Source organism: Buteo buteo, chromosome 23 (genome assembly GCF_964188355.1).
Source record: "Buteo buteo chromosome 23, bButBut1.hap1.1, whole genome shotgun sequence".
Taxonomy (NCBI): Eukaryota; Metazoa; Chordata; class Aves; order Accipitriformes; family Accipitridae; genus Buteo; species Buteo buteo.
In genome coordinates, this window is record NC_134193.1 from 20,184,539 (window position 1) to 20,202,229 (window position 17,691).

General features: G+C 48.1%; 3 protein-coding genes across 3 annotated transcripts; 2 read left to right on the plus strand and 1 right to left on the minus strand.

Moving 5' to 3' along the window:
• Positions 1-293: 293 nt before the first annotated feature.
• On the plus strand, positions 294-13,477 carry PPP1R26 (protein phosphatase 1 regulatory subunit 26). The gene is made up of 2 exons (XM_075056084.1): positions 294-606; positions 3,935-13,477. The coding sequence occupies exon 2, from the start codon at positions 3,996-3,998 to the stop codon at positions 8,046-8,048; it is 4,053 nt and encodes a 1,350-aa protein (XP_074912185.1). The 5' UTR covers positions 294-606; positions 3,935-3,995; the 3' UTR covers positions 8,049-13,477.
• Positions 13,478-13,601: 124 nt separating this feature from the next.
• PIERCE1 (piercer of microtubule wall 1) lies at positions 13,602-15,445 on the minus strand. Its single transcript, XM_075056086.1, has 3 exons — positions 15,206-15,445; positions 15,050-15,128; positions 13,602-14,808 (listed from the first exon to the last, which is right to left on the minus strand). The coding sequence occupies exons 1-3, from the start codon at positions 15,316-15,318 to the stop codon at positions 14,623-14,625; spliced, it is 378 nt and encodes a 125-aa protein (XP_074912187.1). The 5' UTR covers positions 15,319-15,445; the 3' UTR covers positions 13,602-14,622.
• Positions 15,446-17,413, plus strand: MRPS2 (mitochondrial ribosomal protein S2). Its single transcript, XM_075056085.1, has 4 exons — positions 15,446-15,559; positions 15,649-15,711; positions 15,957-16,086; positions 16,479-17,413. The coding sequence occupies exons 1-4, from the start codon at positions 15,532-15,534 to the stop codon at positions 17,020-17,022; spliced, it is 765 nt and encodes a 254-aa protein (XP_074912186.1). The 5' UTR covers positions 15,446-15,531; the 3' UTR covers positions 17,023-17,413.
• Positions 17,414-17,691: the final 278 nt, after the last annotated feature.

The following is a 17,691-nucleotide window of genomic DNA, read 5'->3' on the forward strand; positions in this document are numbered from 1 at the left end:
AATTAATTCTCCTCCTGCGCGTTGTACTCGGCTCTTGTCTCAAAAGTAAACGGTAAGCGCGTTTTCAAAGTCCCTGCCGGGACAGAGCCGGTCAGCATTTGCAGGATCCGCGTTTGGGGCCCAAATCTTTGCCCTGGACTCCGCAAAAGGCCCCAGCTCCACAGGGCCGGCGGGGTGCCCCTTCCTCCCCGCGGCGGACCTTCCGCTGTCAATCGTTGAACGGGCTCCAGCCTCCCGCCCCTACCGCTCCGGCTCCCGGGCTCCGCCGGAGCTGCCGCGCCCGCCTTTGTGCCCCGGCGGCGGGGCCGACCGGCCCGGCCCGGCCCGGCCCGGCTCGTCCCCTCCCCGCCGCTCCCGCGGGCAGAGCCGGCGGCCGCCGAGGGCCGGGCGGTCGCCCCCGCCTCCCCGGCGGAGCCCTGCGGCGCATGCCTCCCGCTCCCCGGGGGCAGGGAAGGAAGCGCCGCCCGCCCCTGCACCAGCGCGGCGGGCAAGCGGCCGCGGCGGAGCGGAGCCCGGCAGGAGCGGCGAGACCGAGGGCCGGGCGCCGCCGCTACCACAACCCTTTCTCGGCCTTTCCCCCTCCCGCCCCGCGGCGGTCGGCGGCAGGTGAGCGCCGGGGAGGGGGGCGGACGGGGCGGGCAGCGGCGCGGCGGACGGGGCTCCGCCGAAGCTGACGCCGAGGCCCAGGTCCGGGCCCGGCGCGGCCGGCCGAGGGCGGCGGAAGGCGGGAAGGGGGAGCCATGGCGGCCGCGGGCAGGGCCCGGCTGGCCGCGGGCAGCGGGCGGGGCGCCCCGCGGCGGTGGCCCCGCGTACGCCGCCTCCGGGCGTCCCCCCCACCCGGGTGGGTGTCCCCTCAGAGCCCCTCTGCGGGCGCCCCCCGGGTGGGTGTCCTCTCATGTCCCCTCACGGCCCCTCTGCGGGCGCCCCGCGGGTGGGTGTCCCCTCAGAGCCCCTCTGCGGGCGCCCCGCGGGTGGGTGTCCCCTCATGGTCCCCCGGGTGGGTGCCCCCCAGGTGGGCGTCCCCTCACAGCCTCTCTGCGGGCGCCCCGCGGGTGGGCGTCCCCTCACGGCCCCTCTGCGGGCGCCCCGCGGGTGGGCGTCCCCTCACGGCCCCTCTGCGGGCGCCCCGCGGGTGGGCGTCCCCTCACGGCCCCTCTGCGGGCGCCCCGCGGGTGGGCGTCCCCTCACGGCCCCTCTGCGGGCGCCCCGCGGGTGGGCGTCCCCTCACGGCCCCTCTGCGGGCGCCCCCCGGGTGGGTGTCTCCTCAGAGCCCCTCTGCGGGTGCCCCCTGGGCGGGCATCCGCTAACGGCCCCTCTGCAGGCACCCCGTGGGTGGGTGTCCCCTCATGTCCCCTCACAGCCCCCCGGGTGGGTGCCCCGCGGGTGGGCGTCCCCTCAGAGCCCCTCTGTGGGCGCCCCCCGGGTGGCTGTCCCCTCACGGCCCCTCTGCGGGCGCCCCCCGGGTGGGTGTCTCCTCAGAGCCCCTCCGTGGGTGCCCCCCAGGTGGGTGTCCCCTCCCACCCTCCGTGGGTGCCCTCGGGTGGGTGCCCCCTCAGAGCCCGCACCCCCTGGGTAGGTGTCGTGGCCTGAAGCACTGCTGGGGCGGGAAAGTTCATCCCAGTCCCGTGTAATTCTTGCAGGGCGACTGCAATCCCAGTGTAGGATAACGAAGGCACCTGGCCCTTTCCTGGAAACGGTGGAAATAGGTTAATAGGAAATAAGTTGGGTTGGTTTTTTTTAATGAAGGTGGGAGCTTAAGTGTGTTAATTGCATTTCTTCAGGATAATTAGGTATTCTAATTTCTGTCTTTTTGATCCTTAGCTGCTTATTACAAGGAAAAATGGTTTTGATTTGTGTTTGCCCTAGTGAATGTGTTGGAGGCTACTTTAGAAATTGTGTATTCATTCACATGTTTCTGTTTGGGTTCTGACCCCTGTTGTGTCGGGCTGCTTGTGAAGGGCTTCCCCAGTTATGGTTCATGGCCAAATACACGAATGGTCAGGAGCACTGTGCTTTACTGGTGCACGTAGAGCAGGAGTCAGTCTAAACTCCCTTCAGTTGACTAAAAGGTGGAAGTTCCAGGTACCAGCCAGTGAGGAGGGATGTTCTTGGTTGCCACACTTAAAATTTTAATTCTGTTGGAATGATGTTTTGAAATGAATTACCACTGAGGAAAAGCAAAACAGAAATGGAGGTTCAGAGCTTGGGTTACAATGTATTCTGCTAAGATGTTCTGCGGCAGAGAATCGGCAAACAAAGCGGCAAAAGTGTTATCAGTGGTGTGTTCAGAGCTAACCGCTCTGCAGAGGTCATGTAAGGCATGTTCAGGCTGACCCTGCCTTGGTCAACAAGGCTTCAAGAATATTCTAGTCTACGAACAAGATGGCAATAAAACTGCTACCTGAGCACAGGTCCCAGAATAATTTTGACAAAAGCATTTGTCATGTTCTGTGTTGGAGCACCATGCTCTTTTTAAAAGTGATAAAGAATTTTCTTCCCTGGTTGTCTGTTACCTTATTCTCAGTAGAAAATATACTTACAAGTTTTAAAGAGTTTAGAATCACTAATTCTTTAAAATATTTATTGCCACTGATTAATTTGAAACCAGAACTAGAGAATAATTGACAAAGGCAAGGTCAGAGAGTATTCAGAGGCAGAAGCATGTCTCTGTAGGTCGGTAGAGTCCAATGCCACACTGCAGTCGGGGCTCGCTGGGTTTCTGTGGCTTGGAGAACCACGCTACTGCCGTAGTTTTTTGTTGGGGTTGCTGTATGCCTTGTGCCAGCCAGGTACTGTTTTGATCCTACCAAGTGATGCTGCAGGTGAAACCATCAGCCCTCTTGGGGCTGCATGGAAGTTGTGGACTCTTCGGGGTGTTATCTGGCATTTTCTGGATGACTTTTTTCACTATTCCACAAAACAGGGCTTCATTCTGTTTGTGTTTTCTACTATAATACGAAGAATAGTTCATAGTCTTTATCCTGCTTTTGCAAACTCCTAAAGATTTGTGTTTACCAAGAGCTTTTATCCTGCAGTGAGGCCAGAATGATTGGTGTCTCAGGGTTATTACTGTATAGTATGTTTCAGAAAGAAATAAGCTTCCTTTCATTCTCTTTGAGCTGCCCGAAGTCCCTCAGTTCTGTGTGCTTAATACCAGGCCAGAACTGGTAAAAGCTGTCTTGGGTTAGTGTGTGAGTCCAGGCATGCTAACACAGTTACTCTGCTCTTTGAATAAGAGTTGGTTTGTGTTCCACCATCTCACATCATGGGCAAGCTTGCTTCACATCCGCCCATTATATACCACGTGGACATAGCTAACATTGTTTTTGTTGTAAAACTGAAAAGCTGAGCTATGCATGGCGGGAGTTCTTTAAAAAGGGCAATTATGCCAAAGGAAACACAGGGAGCAGAATATTTTGCAGGGTTCTCCGCTCCCACCGATTCCACTTTATTATGAAAGACTCCCTTAAAATTCTTCTTTCTCTCTTGCCACAAAGTTCATTGCAAAAATATTCAGGCAACATCAGTGCAGAAGGGCATTGCACACGCCTGTGCACTGAATTATCATCAGAGTGATTCTTTGTGGGTCTTGACAATCCATGGGTATTTAGGAGCATGTGCAAAAGACAGCATGACCTTCAATGAAAAGGGCAGGAAGAGTTTCGGAAGTGAAGATAATTACCTGAATTGGATTATGGTTGTGCCAGAAAATACTGAAAACCACAAATGATGAGTGCTCTGTCTTGTCCTTAATGGCAGTAGTGACTGATTTACCCACTAAAGTGATGGTGAGGAGTAACTCTTGTGATTATCTGGCAGAGTAAGTCTGAGCGTTAATAATTTACAATTTATGTTGCCAGTATTATTACATGGAACTTCTAGAAGGTAAATGCGTAATAAAAAACATTTTCCTCTCTTTTTGTTGTTGTTGTAGGATGGAAGAGAGACCAGTCTGAAAAACTGTTCCGTTGTGGACTTTGCTGTTGTCTGCTAGAATGTTCCTTATGAATGCTTCTCCTTTGGTAGCTCTTCAAACAAAATGGGAGTCCTTTGGACCAGCAAGGAATTGTAGATACCCCGTTTGCTTCTCTGAATCTGAAGGGGACGTCACTAGAACCTCTGTAAGTGCAAAAGTTCAGATGATCATAAACAACCTGCAAAGTCAAGAGTCTCCCCTGGGTATGAACAATGAGTATGATTGTATTATGCAGAAGAAACAAAAGGGAGAAAAGGGCACTAGTAACAGAGTCGCATCTAGCACCACATTGCTACGGAAGCATCCTCAGTATACCAAGTGTGGATGCCCTGCTGATTCGGACGACACTGAAGTGGAAGAGAATGTGGGGTTTGGGACTCTCTTGCTTGATTCTGATAGCGACGATTCTGTTGACCGAGGTATAGAGGAAGCCATTCAAGAGTACTTGAAAGCAAAAAGCAAAAGTGACCAGTCGTTGCAAAGGAATGCAGAGTGTTCTGAGAATATAAGCAGAGACAAAAGGTTTAAGAGAGAATTCTCCCAGAACAAAATGGCTAGTAACCTTCTCCCTGTGAAATTTAAAGCTGAGATGCTCTCTGAAGAGTACCTGACTGACCACCTGGGAATTGGTAAAAGGCTACAGCCTGCTTCCCCTCAGAGCATCAGTAGCGATGACTCTTTTGAACAGAGCATACAAGCTGAAATAGTACAGTTCTTGAATGAGAAGAAGCAGCAAGAAATTAGTAGATGTGTAATTGGGGAGGATAAAAAAGATTCCCATGTGAGACCTGTCCTAAAATGCAACAAAGAAACAACAAACAAAACAAGCTGTGGTGCTATAAAGCAAGGTTGTAATGCGCTCCTCTTGAGACACCATCCCAAGCTGCAGAAAACCAGCACACAGTCCAAGTGTTTGCAGTCTAAAATCCAAGAAGAGCCTAGTGATTTCAGCCAAGTGAACCAAGCGTATCTAGAAATGGCCACTGCCAGCCAGCCCTGGTTAGTGGAGCAAAATGAAGAAAGCGGAGCTAATTACTGGGAGACAAGGGGAGCGCTTATCAACGAGAGCATGCACACATCTGACTCAAGTAGCGATGATGGCATTGAAGAAGCCATTCAGCTTTATCAGCGGGAGAAAATCAGGAAGGAGGCAGGTCACAAAAAAGACTGTGTCCCTTTGCAGAGGGAACAATTTGATACAAAGGGAATGGCAGACATTTCTGCAAGCCTGACAATTAGCTCAACAAAAAGTGCCTCACCAGAAATCCATAAAAGCCCTGTAAGCAACAAGAGAAAAGAAATTAATTCAAAGTCAACAGAGTTAGAAAGCACCAGCAGTGAATTTAACAACCTGTTTAAACCACTGAAAAAAGCCAGACATTTTGCACCTCCAGAAAACAAGATTGCTGCTTGTGAGCTCACATTGCAGGCTTCTTGCAGAGCAGACACATCTGCAGAACTCATGTGTGCGGAAGCTATCCTTGATATTTCCAAGACAATCATGCCATCCCAAATGGGAAGTGACAACAAATCACTCGCTGCAGACTCCTTCTTTTCTCCCCAGCTTCTCTCATCCTCTCGTTGTGAAAGTGACAGCAGCCTTGTGGACAGTGATGATAGTATAGAGCAAGAAATCAGGGCTTTTTTGGCTCTGAAAGCACAGTCAGGAAACCTTGGAACAAAGCCTCCCAGCCTGTCACACTCAATCCAGATGCCTTTGCCTTCTGATCAAAACAGCCTCACTGGTACCCTCGAGCCTTCACTTCCCAAAACACTGAAGCTATCACTGAGTCGTAAAAGGAGACTTAAAAGGGAAGACAGAATAGTGAAACAAGGTGCATCAAAAACACCTGAGCAGCTGGAGACAGGACTTTTCCAGCCAGGTAACTATTCAAAATTTCCTGTGCTCCAAGAGGAGTGTGCCCTGAGCAGTCCTGCAGAACTCTGTGATGCTCAAAGGCTCAGTACTAAAGAGACTAGGCAGCAGCAGCTGATGTCTTCCAAACTGTCTGGATCTGACGGCAGATGTGTGGCCTTGCACTCTGTAAACCCTTTTATGCAGGTTCAGAGTAGCACAAGAAAGCTTATGAAAAATACCATCCAAACTCAAGAGAGGGATGGTTCAGATGATGAGAGCAGTTCTCTAGATAGTGACGAAGACCTTGATAGCGCTATCAAGGACCTTTTACGGTCTAAAAGAAAATTAAAGAAGAAGTCCAAGGACCAGAAATCTCAGTGCAAGAAGAGAGTCAGATTTAGTGAGACTGAAACTCAGCTGCTAGATGAATTTAGTAGCCTCCAACAAAATGAGTGGAAATGTAAAACTCCCATGCTACTGAAAAGCTGCCTCTCAAAACCTAGAAAAGCTGTGAAAGAGAATGCAATCAGAAATCCTCCAGACAACATAAATGTCAAACTTACCAATGAAAAACCAGAAACCATGAAGAACTTAGAGTTTAACTTACAGCTTAAAAAAGGATATAAACCTAAAGCAATTTCAAACTCGAATAACCTGCGGGTAGCAAAAAATAAAAAATGTACTTTCACAGCTGCGTCAGATGCTGATGACAGCAGTTCAGTGGACAGCGATGACAGCATTGAACAAGAAATTAGGAAGTTTTTGGCAGAAAAGGCTAAAGACTCTGCAAGCAATTCAGAGGTACAAAAAGATGATGCAACTCTGGACCTATTGAGAGTGACCAAACAAACTGCTAATAAAGGAAAAGCAAAGCAACAGCCAGTTGAAAATGAGATTGACCTCATGCTGGGTCAGAGTAAAAAGACTGAGGTATCTCAGCAAGCTGATGAGTTGAAGGACTCTCAGAGAACGGAAGGGAAAAGTGCAATGTTACATGGCAGTGGGAAATCTGCTTCCTCTGCAGAGAATGTTACTCTTCATACTACTGGTCAGTCAAAAGCTAAGCAAGGAGTGGCAGGGGTTAAAGGTGTTGCTGGTGTTGAGTTATCTGGAAATGCAACAGGTAAAAAGGCTGTCCCTAACACAGACCCTGCGCAGAAAATGCTTCCACCTAAAACCAGCAAAAATGGAGGTTGTAAAGTACAAAAAGTAATTAATGCAAAGTCTAGATCTAAAAGAAAGAATACCTTTCACCTAAAAATCTCAAGTAAATTTATTGCAGGTCTAAAATATGCTCGGGACAGGAAGAAATCCATGCTTTTGAACAAAAAGCAGAAAGCAGAGCGTTTGCTTGCCCAGAGCAGTGTGTTAGGAATGGAGGTAGCTTCCCAGGATACAGATGTACTTAACCAGGGAAGTGGAGCCCCCTTGCCAAAAGGTGAATTTAGTGAGGAGACTATGACAGCAATAAAAGAATCCAGTTCTCAGAAGCTCACTGTGGAAGTGCCAAGTCCCGGTGTAGCAGAAACATGTGAAAGGCAGGAGGCTGCTCCTTTGTATATCAAAGAGGAAGCAGAGGGTTGCAGAAAGGCTAATGCTTCAGGAGATCAGTTGGATTCACACTCGAGTCTCCCCTTGCAGGAACAGAGTGTGGCAGCAGTAAAAGTAGATAAGGTTTGCAGAGGAATATCCAAAGCTGAGAACACACAGATGTGGATTGAGGAAGGAGATATCCACAAAGAGAGCAGGGCTGATTCAAATTTAGATCACCCATGCCCTGAACACAGTACGGCAGTGGTAAAAGCAGATAAAGTCAGCAGAGATGCATCTCAGCAGAGTATACATGCATGCAGTAAGGGAGAGGATAACCAGCAGGACAAGAGGCCAGATCCAAGTTTAGGTTGCCCACTGCAAGAACTAAATGTGACAGCAGTAACAGTGGATAAAACTAGTGGAGGAGCATGTACAGATAACAGTATGCAGATGGGCGTTAAAAAGGAAAATGTTACATGCCAGGACAGTAACAGGCAGGAAGAAATTCAGGTATCCAGCTCCAGTTTGGAAGGAAAAATACCTGTCCTGCAGAATAGGGAAATTGCTTGTGAAGTGGACCAAGGGCAAGAAGTTTTAGACAAAACCTGTGCAAAATTTACTGACGTACCTGCAGGGGACTGCCCAGATTCCCTCTTAAAAAGAAAGGTTTCAGATATGTAAGTACTCTTTTTTTTTTTTTTTTTTTTTTTTACAGTAACAGTCTTTTTGGAAAATAACTATCATTGTAATTACCTTGGTAAAACTTGAGACATGAAAAGATAGACAGTGGGAGAATGCTGATATCTGTATATCATATACACACTAATGTGAAAAATGCTTCTATTTAACAAGGATATCATGGATAAACATACATAGTTTTTCTAGAATTTTGTAAATTATTTAAAGTGCTCTAAGGAAATATTTTTTATAATGATTTTTAGGGCTTGCATTACTACAGGATGCTGTAGTTACTGTAGATAAGAAGATACTGGCTAATCACGCTTTAAATTATGAGGCCTCTAATCATATATCAAAACGAAACCTGTTTGCACACAGAATATATTTGGCAATCTGTTAAGAGATCCTAGGAAAACACAGCATTTGATAGCAATGCTGTGCTTTTGAAGCAGGTTATCTGACATCTGTTCACATTCAAGCTGCCTTAGGACAAGCCTATGTCGTGGTTTTATGCTGGGGTCTCAGTTCTCCCACCCCGAGGGCTGGTGGTCGAGTTCAGTAAGCAGAACTTCAGTGAAGTCAGCAGAGCTGTGGTGCGGAGATCCATCCTTGAAGATACAAATGCAAATTCAGGTAAATAAAGTGGATCAGTCTCTCTGCACGTCCTGTGTAAAGCGATCTCAGCAGCTGCTGAAAGTACCTTTTGAATACCCAAAACCTCCTGCTAGCAGATGATTTCAAGCACAATTGCAGTTCAAGAAAAGTGAAGGAGCGTGTCTGTTCAGACAACATGATTTCTGTGGATTTCGCTAGATTTACGTACTGTTGGGCCTGCAAGGCTGAAACAATTCCTCGTTATTCTCAAGTCTCATTTTGATGCCCTGCAGTTACCCAGAAATGGCTTTTGATTTCCTGAATGAACTTTCTTGAACCGAGTGCCCTTACGTCCCTTTTTGAAAAGTGGTTTCTAAAATGTTACATTTCTGTGAACTTTTATTTTCATTTACAATTTTTGTGCAATAGAACAAAGCTAGGTTTGCTGTAGGAAGTCCCTAATGTAAAACGCCAAGGATATTTTCAGCACTGTTCTTTCATACTGGTAACGCTTTCTCTGCCTCCATTTCCAGCAGCCAGAATAAAGCAATTTTTCACTACCATCTTTTTATTTGTACTAACTTTAAATGGGATTGAAGTAGCACATACTTATCACAAAAAAAAAGTGCCCCCACACTGGTTTCACGGAAAGATCCAAAAAGTGTGAATTTAAGCTGTTGGCTGGTTGTTTTCACTTGTGTATAGTGAAGTCCTTTGAGTAGTTTGTTCTTACATCTTGTCCCTGTGAATTGATCCGATATTCTCTTTATCTAGCCTTCTACAGAACTTCTCTCAGCCAAACTATCACTCAGTATCACTTTGTTTCTCAATCACTTCAGCAGTCTTCCTGGAGGCTGGCCTTAATATTGCAAAATGGAGCAAAAGCAGTCAAGAAAGGATCCAGTATCGCGTAGTATCCCCTGGTGTGATTGCGTTTGCAGAATGTTGGCAAACTACGATGTAGCATAGAGTAGAACAAGTAACTGTGGCATGTAGAGAAATAAACAGCATCCTTTGTGTGTTTATACTGTTGTGCAGTTACATTTTAAACATGTTTATAGTGGTCACTTGACATTTCTTACTGTCCGGCCACCTTTTTATAGTTCTTGGGTTGGTTGGTTGGTTGGTTTGTTTAAAAGATCAGTATGCTAGATCATCTCATTTTTGTGGTAGGATACTTTGGAAAAGTGTTTTTTACTTAGCTCACATGCCTGCAGTCAGTCTACACAGGCATATATTTTTGTCTGCCTTGATTCAGTTGCAGGATTTGGGCCTTTTGTTTGGAATAGGTAAATAGGCTGGTATTTTAAAATAGAAGTTTTCAGAGTACCTTGCTTTAAAAGGATTAAACTGTATACTTAATTTTAATAGAGATGATGGAAGCACTATGTACTGTTTGTATAAAATAAGCTGAATGTTTCTCCTCAAAAGTTTTCAGTAAATCAACGTTAAGACTTAAAAGGTGTCTTGTGCCCCTGTCGATGTATCTGTGTTCTCAATACTACTCGTGAACTGATTCGCTGTCAGTTTAGATGCAATTCTGATTACCATGTGCTTTAAATAAAACCTGAATTCAAACAGCACTTTTTTAAAATTGATAAACTTGATTTGTATATAGGAAATGGTGTACATTGATAAGTTTATAATGTTTAATAAATGGGGTTCTGACCATGGACCGTGAAACCAGAGTGCTCCTATGGTTTGTGTCATCATCTTTAGTGAGTAGTATTTTTGTGTTATCCTTTTTTCCCTCTTGACTGTAGTCAGAAGATGTAATGTAATTCGTTTGTGCCAGTAACGTTTGTGAGTGAAGGATGTCGCCCTTGCAGACGATCACAGCATTTGTGTTGGCCCAACCTAGCAACAGGATCTTGGTTCACCTGCTGCTCTTGCTTCTTGTCTCCTATTGTCTTCAGCCACTCACTGTCTGAGACTGTAATCTCCTATGTGACTATAGCATGTGATTTCCTTGTGACTGTGAAACAGAATTCAGATCTTTAAAGACATGTCTGTTTAAAGGAATGTTGTTCTTAATAACAAAAAATTAAGAAGGAGGGTCTACAAAGCACATAGGCAAAAAAAGTTGTGGGTATTCTAGCAGGTGAGAATGGTGCTTGTCATTTTAGCAAAACCCTAACAGCAGTTTTCTTTCCTCGTGTTTGTGGTCAAGAAGCGGAGTCTTTCCTTGAGCTTGCCCCTCTCCATTAGCAGCAAAAGGGTTAGCAAAAGGGGTTCCTTGTTTTTGAGGCAGAGGTTGGCAGGTGAGATCTGTGATTCAGTTGGAAAGCATTCAGTGTATTTCTAAATGGCATCCTCTGTAGCGCAGCTTCTGCAGCCTCCAGGATTAGCTCGTGATCCTTTCTGCCCCACTGTCAAAGACTGGTGGTGGAGAGTCTAGGAGCCCTCGATGGTGCAAGGAGAAGATGAGTGTGCTTTCTTGCTCACAGGTGACATTGTGACACCCAGCACTGAGGTTCTCCTAGAAGGCAAGGAGTCTCTGAGCTAGTCTTCAGGGTGCGAGGGAGGGAAGGAAAACTGTTGTTTTGACATGCAAACCTGCCTGTCACCCTTGGTGTTTCTGTACCAATATGCTGTGGGTATTCCCTTCTACCTCCAAGTCCTTCCAGTTGTCTTTGGTGTCAGCAAGTAATTTTTCCATACTTTGTCCCATGAGAATTGCTGACTTGCCAAGGAGGAGCGAGCACCCACAGGGGATGTAACTTAAATAGTTTAGTGTCAACGAACATCTCTGGAATTGGTGCCACAGCCATAAGAAAAGTGCCATAGCTCTGCTAGCAGTATGGTCATTCTGGGTACAGTTCTCATCACTCATTCAAAAAAAGAGAAGTCTGGTGTCTTGGAGGAATAAGAAATCGCTCTTACACATTACGGATTAACGGTTGAACAGCTGAGGAGTAGAAAGATTGTATTGAGTGAGAATAAATTAATGAGCAAGAGTCCCAGGCATGTGGTACCAAGTTTGGGACTGCAGTACAAATCTCTTGAGGTTGAATCTTGATTCATGCAGTACCAAAAGCATTTTTTTTTCTTCCTATTGATACTGATCATAACAGGCAGCCAAAAGTAGAGCAGGCACGGACTATAGGCCCCTCCTGGCCCTTTTCAGAACTCCAGTGATAGCTCTGGTAAGTGCCCAGAACAAGCTCCTTTTTCCATTATTTCAACCCTCCTGGGGCATTAACTTGATACTTTATCTATGACAGTAGATACATGCACGGAACCATGAACTCAAGTCTGCTCAAGCATGTAAAGAAGTTACTTTTTTTAACGAGTGCTGGTTTATATTTTTAAAAGATGCACAGTGATTTATTTTTTTTTCCTTTTTCAGTCAGAGCACAGGACTTGCTAATTTGGATGTTAAGTTACTAAACTACTCAGTATATTTTATTATGGTTACTTGTTAGTTACAGCATCCTGACTACAATACCAGAATTCTCAGACAACTCTGTGCTCGCTCAGGACTTTGAAAATAGGTGTATTGTTTTGTTTTTATCACAGTGACTATTCTTCTGTCCTTCAGGAAGGGCAATCTTCAAGGATCCTCAGGGGACCACAAGGACTACCTTAATTTTTTATAAACAGTTCTTTGCTGCTATTTTAGGAACATGTGTTTCAATGTGCAGCTGCTTTTTATACAAGGAAGGAACACACCATCTCTGCCCCCATTTTGTTTATTAATGTATATGCCTTTTAATTTTACAAACCTTTAAGAACTGCAGTTTCTCTCGGTTTGATAGTACAGCCTCACATAATTTTATCTGCAAATGTGAAAATCTTGTTTTCAAAATACAGAGTAGAAAGAGACTGTATCAGGTAGATTCTCTGCAGTAAAACATGCCATCTTTAGGATGGTATTTTGAATTTGTACAGTATCTCAGGACACAGTCTATATGAAGGTGACGTAAGGTACGCTGCATGCAAAACTGTTCAAGGGAACTGGTTTTAAGCTCAAGAATAAAACAAAAAGGGAAGAAATTAAGGCAAGGAAGAAAAGAGGTGGATGTTTTTAGATGAAGTATGAAAACAGGAGGAAAATATGTGACAAAAGCCACTAAATGTCTATTTTTAAGAGGCAGTCTTATCCCTAAATTATTCCACCTGCAGAAAAATCTGTGGATAAAAATATATGTAAAATTGTCACAACTATTTATATTAATTCAGCTCTTGATGTTATTTTTCATTTCAGGAGAAGAGAGGGAAGTTATGAGAAGCTCAAGGTATTGTGTAGAGTCTAATAGAAGAATAACAGTGAATGATAGAGGGTTGCTTATTTATTTTCTTAGGTTAAATATTAAAAAAGTTAGCTTTTCAGGCCCATTTCTGCTTGGTATATTTACTTGTTCCAATGTATTGGTGTGTTTTCAGCAAAGGTGAATTTAGGCAGCTATTCTTCTGTTTGAGATAACCAAATGCATTGCAGTGAAAACTGGAACTGTTTGGTAGGCGTGATTGAAATCTTGGGGGGGGAGGCCAGGAACATGTAGCTACGCTGGGGTTTGAATATTTAGAAAAAGCACAAGTACAGGCCTGCTCAGTTTTGGACTTGAGATTTTTGCTTAGTGACATTATTAACTAAACAGAACACCTCTACCTTGCAAGTATGTTTAAATATATCGTCGTCATGCTTCCTGTGCAGTTTATAAGACTATATAAAAATGACACAAACAGGGAATACTTCTAACATGAAGAATATCATTTGCAGGGGTACTTGGACATATTATTACACTCATTTTTTTATTTTCTTAGCAAACAGCTAGGATAGTATTATGCTCATTTTAATGTATGCTATCATTATGTTATACCTGTAAGGTAGGACCATTTCTCATCCATAAACAGGCAGACTAGTTTCTCTTCAAGACTAGTTTTTAAGCAGTTACTTTACTGTCTAAACGATGCAGTTTCACTGGCTGTGTAACTACAGTTGTTACAATAAAACTCAAGAATACATTTTCTTTTTGATTAGTTGTTTTTATTTGAATAATTTCTTAAAACATGTATATTTGAGAGGTAAGAGAGATGAACATGTTTTCAACAAGAAATCCAAAAGCTGGAAAACATGCAGTTTGGTTATTCATTAAATAGTACAGAAACAGTTTAGAAATTGTAAATTCTAATATGTGGTGCATGAGCCAAGAGTTTAAAGGATCATTAGTGACAGAGAAGAGGTTAAGGGAACATACATATATATGTAATGTGTATTGTTCTAGTGTTTATAACTATATGCTGCCTATAAATCAAGTAAAGTGGTTCATATGAGCTATTCAACTGACATTTAATCAGTCTTAAACTGCTTTTCCCCCAAAGCTAAATTTGTGACCTTAACTTGGTGGAAGTCCTGTTTAAAAAACAAAAACCCCAAAAACATGTAACAGTTTGTGTTGGGCAGGGGGGGTATTAGAAATGTACTGCTACATTTAACCTGCTAATTTTGTAGCTGTTCATCACATTGTAATAGCAAGTCTTGCATTACCAAGGTGAAAGATTTTTTTTCCCCTGTGTTCAGGAGAAAACTTCTCATTAAATCGTGACTTACATGGTTAATAGTGTGAAGCACGTGTGTTAATCTGCTGCCAATTAGTGGGCCACATGAATTCTTTTCCTGATGGTCTCTACGGTTTTACTCTCCTCAGTGATAACAACTGTGACATCCCAAGTCTGCGTTCAGGAGAGGTGACCTGAAGCCAAGGGTTCTAACAAGAGTGCCCTGTCCCCGCCTGATGGCACAGGGCACGACTATAATGGAAACCTGCCTTATTCTTGATGAAATAGCCATTTAGCAGCTACGGTGCAATGGTGTAGTGCCTGCTGTCATGCTTTCAGATGAGGCTTAGCAACAGATGTAGGGTAAGGTCAGCGGCGTTGTTTGCTTGCTCGTGGTTTTGTTTGGTTGGTTTTGGTTTTGATCTAGGCGGCCGGCAGTATATCGCAGCGGCCTCGTGCTGTTGTTGGTACTGCTGCAGATCTAACAGTGCGACGGGCCGCTTGGGTTGTAGCTGGGATGGAAGTTGAGGTGGTCGTAGGCGGTGATGAAGTTGTCTGGGCCGGTGACGTGGCTCTTCTCCAGGGAGGTGTTGAGCCCGTTATTTCTGTACATGCCACCCTGTGCCAGAGTATTCGAAAACGCATGCGAGGTGACGTGGAAGGAGGTCTGCGAGAGTGAGAAAAGGGGAGGAAGATGTTGTTAAATGCCAAAACAGCGGTAGCACCTGCCACACACAGAAGTTTGGATGCAACGATGATGGCATCTGCTCCGGGGGGGGGGGGGGGGGGGGGGGTGTTGCCAGGGGATGGTGCAGAGGCCAAAACTTTGAGGCGCTGTCCCCAAAACCCCCGGCTGAGCCCGGGGTGGGGTAGGGGGGTCCCCTCCCTCACCCCACACCCCTACCTACCGGCACCTCGTGCACCGTGGGGGCTTTGCTGCCGTAGACCCGGTTGGCGGTCCGGTACCGGGGGTGAGACTCCGGCTGCCTGCGGGAAGAGAGCAGATATGGGACCGGGGGTGCCGGGGGGGGTTGGAAAAACACCTCCGCGGGGTCCGCGCTCACCCGTAGCCACGGAAGCAGGCGGGCTGCTGGAAGCGGCCGGGCAGGCCGGGGCTGGTGCGGTAGAAATCGCTGGTGCGGGGACCGGGGCTGCCCGCCGCCGCCGGGCGGGACATGGGGAACGGGACGGGGCCGCTCGTTGCCCGGCGACGCGATGCTACGGGCGGGCACCGATCGCTCCGCGCACCGAACCCCGTCCCCGCCCCGGGGAGGAGGGCACACGGACCGGGCCCGGCCCCCGCTCCGCCGCGCAGGAAACGGAAGGCGCCGCTTGACCTTCCTCCTCCTCCTCCTCCTCCTGCTCGCCCTGCGGCCGCCGGGCACCGAGCATGGCGGTGCCGCGGCTCCTGCGGGCAGGTGAGCGGGTCTTTCCCTTCCCAGCCCGGCCCACCCGTGTGAGCCCCCTTCCCCGTGTGACCCCCCCCCCCGTGTTTCTCTTCCCGCAGCAGCCCCACGGCTCTACAGCAGCGTACCGGCCCCGGCGACGGCAGTGGCGGCCCAGCCCCGCGGTAAGTGCTGCCGCGCACCGGCCCCTTCCCCGGGGAAAAAGAGGGGGGGGCGTCCCCCGAGGCGGGCCCCTGCACCCCCGGCACCTGGGGCCGGGCGGTGAGGGGTGTCCTGGCTGGTATCGCCAGGCCCTTGTTGCGGTCAAGTGGCCGTGGGCGCATCAGGGTTCGTTCTCCAGTCCCGGCTCATCCCCTGCAAACGCAACAAGAGGAGACAATGATTTATTTTTTTTCTTTCCTTCTCTTAGCTATGGATGACAAGCTGCTGTCCGAGCCTCTCAGCCACCCCGACTTCTTCAACGTGAAGGAGCTCTTCTCACTGAAAGATCTCTTTGATGCTCGGGTGCACCTGGGGCACAAAAAGGGATGTCGGCATAGGTGAGTGACCCTGTTTCGCGATCCAGCGCTTGTTGACATCAGGAGTGTTTCCCTAGGCCGTGTCAGCCTTTGGGGGTTGCACTAGATGGGCCTGGGTCAGGAACTGCCCACACAGACCTGCATTTCTGCCTGGGCACAGTTACTGCCCTGCAAAAGTACAGGGACCCCGCTCAGGTGGGCACTGAGCGGGGTGTGAGACCTGCAGCCCCCTGAGGCCGGGTAGGACAGACGCTGTGCACAAGGGTTCTCTGCAGAGAGCACCTCTGGAATTGGCTGGGAGTTGGAGTGTGGGAAGGGTTCAGTGGGGCCACGCCACGTTCAGAAACACTGCTCGATGCCTGTAGCACCCTGTCCCTGCGTCCCCTTGTGTCGCCCTCCCTCTGCCGCCGCAGGTTCATGGAGCCCTACATCTTCGGCTGCCGCCTGGATCAGGACATCATCGACTTGGATCAAACGATGCAGCACCTCCAGCTGGCCCTCAACTTCACCGCCCACATCGCCTACCGCAAGGGCATCATCCTCTTCATCAGCCGCAAACGCCAGTTCTGCCACCTGGTTGAGAGCACGGCACGGGAGTGCGGGGAGTACGCCCACACCCGTTACTGGCAGGGTGGCCTGCTCACCAATGCTCACATCCAGTTCGGGCCCGGCGTCCGCCTGCCCGACCTCGTCATCTTCCTCAGCAGCCTCAACAATGTCTTTGAGCCCCACGTGGCCATCCGGGATGCTGCCAAGATGAACATCCCCACGGTGGGAGTGGTGGACACGAACTGCAACCCCTGTTTGATCACCTACCCCATCCCTGGGAATGACGACAGCCCCACCGCCATGGAGCTCTACTGCAAGCTCTTCAGGATGACCATCATCCGCGCCAAGGACAAGAGGAGACAGAGCGAGGTCTTCAGCGAGCTGCGGAGCAAAGCGGAGGGCAATTAGAGCCCTAGGGACAGGCTCGGCCGTGCCCAGCAGCTTGGTGATGGGCATCCTGCTTCGCTCCCGCGGGCGCTGTGGGACTGACCCTGCACCAAGAGCACCAGCTTTTGGCAGAGCTGGGCTGGTTGTGGAAGGGACCCCCGCCAGCTCTGCCACAGCACAGAGATCCCGCGGCGGTCACAGCTGTGGTGGGTGTCTAGCTCAAAATACAAATTGTCCAGAGCAATACAAGGGGAGACGGAGCCAGGCCAGACCCGGCTCCTGTCCTTGTGTTTATCCCTGTTGCAAGGAGGTGCCTCGGTCCTGTGGCCTTCCGACTCCCAAGCTGTGACCTCACGTGAAACCACTTGTATCTCGCGCCTCTTCTTGACAAATAAAGGCCCCTGTGATCCTTTTTCTTTCTTCCCTTGTGAAATGGGAAGCTACGGGGGAGTCTCTGGCAAATGTTTATGGTGATGGGATGGGGGGGTGAAGGGTATCCCCAGGCTGGGGACCCTCAGAACCTTGCAGACCAGGGTGGTGTGGGGGGATGCGAGGCTCGCCGGTGCCGGTGGGTCACAGGGTTGGAGGGTCCCTATTTTGTCCCAGCATCCAACCTCTGCTGTCACCGTGGGGCATAGGGGACCGCAGGGTGCAGCTGAGAAAAGGGAAATCCAGCCCCTAACACACCTT

Bases quoted from the DNA above. Each gene is read 5' to 3' on its own strand.
- PPP1R26 (XM_075056084.1), top strand. From the start codon at position 3,996: ATGTTCCTTATGAATGCTTCTCCTTTGGTAGCTCTTCAAACAAAATGG.
- PIERCE1 (XM_075056086.1), bottom strand. From the start codon at position 15,318: ATGTCCCGCCCGGCGGCGGCGGGCAGCCCCGGTCCCCGCACCAGCGAT. The intron at 15,129-15,205 runs GTGAGCGCGGAC...CTCTTCCCGCAG, and splicing joins GCCTGCTTCCGTGGCTACGG to GCAGCCGGAGTCTCACCCCC. The intron at 14,809-15,049 runs GTAGGTAGGGGT...TCACTCTCGCAG, and splicing joins CCACGGTGCACGAGGTGCCG to ACCTCCTTCCACGTCACCTC.
- MRPS2 (XM_075056085.1), top strand. From the start codon at position 15,532: ATGGCGGTGCCGCGGCTCCTGCGGGCAG. The intron at 15,560-15,648 runs GTGAGCGGGTCT...CTCTTCCCGCAG, and splicing joins GCCGCGGCTCCTGCGGGCAG to CAGCCCCACGGCTCTACAGC. The intron at 15,712-15,956 runs GTAAGTGCTGCC...TCCTTCTCTTAG, and splicing joins AGTGGCGGCCCAGCCCCGCG to CTATGGATGACAAGCTGCTG.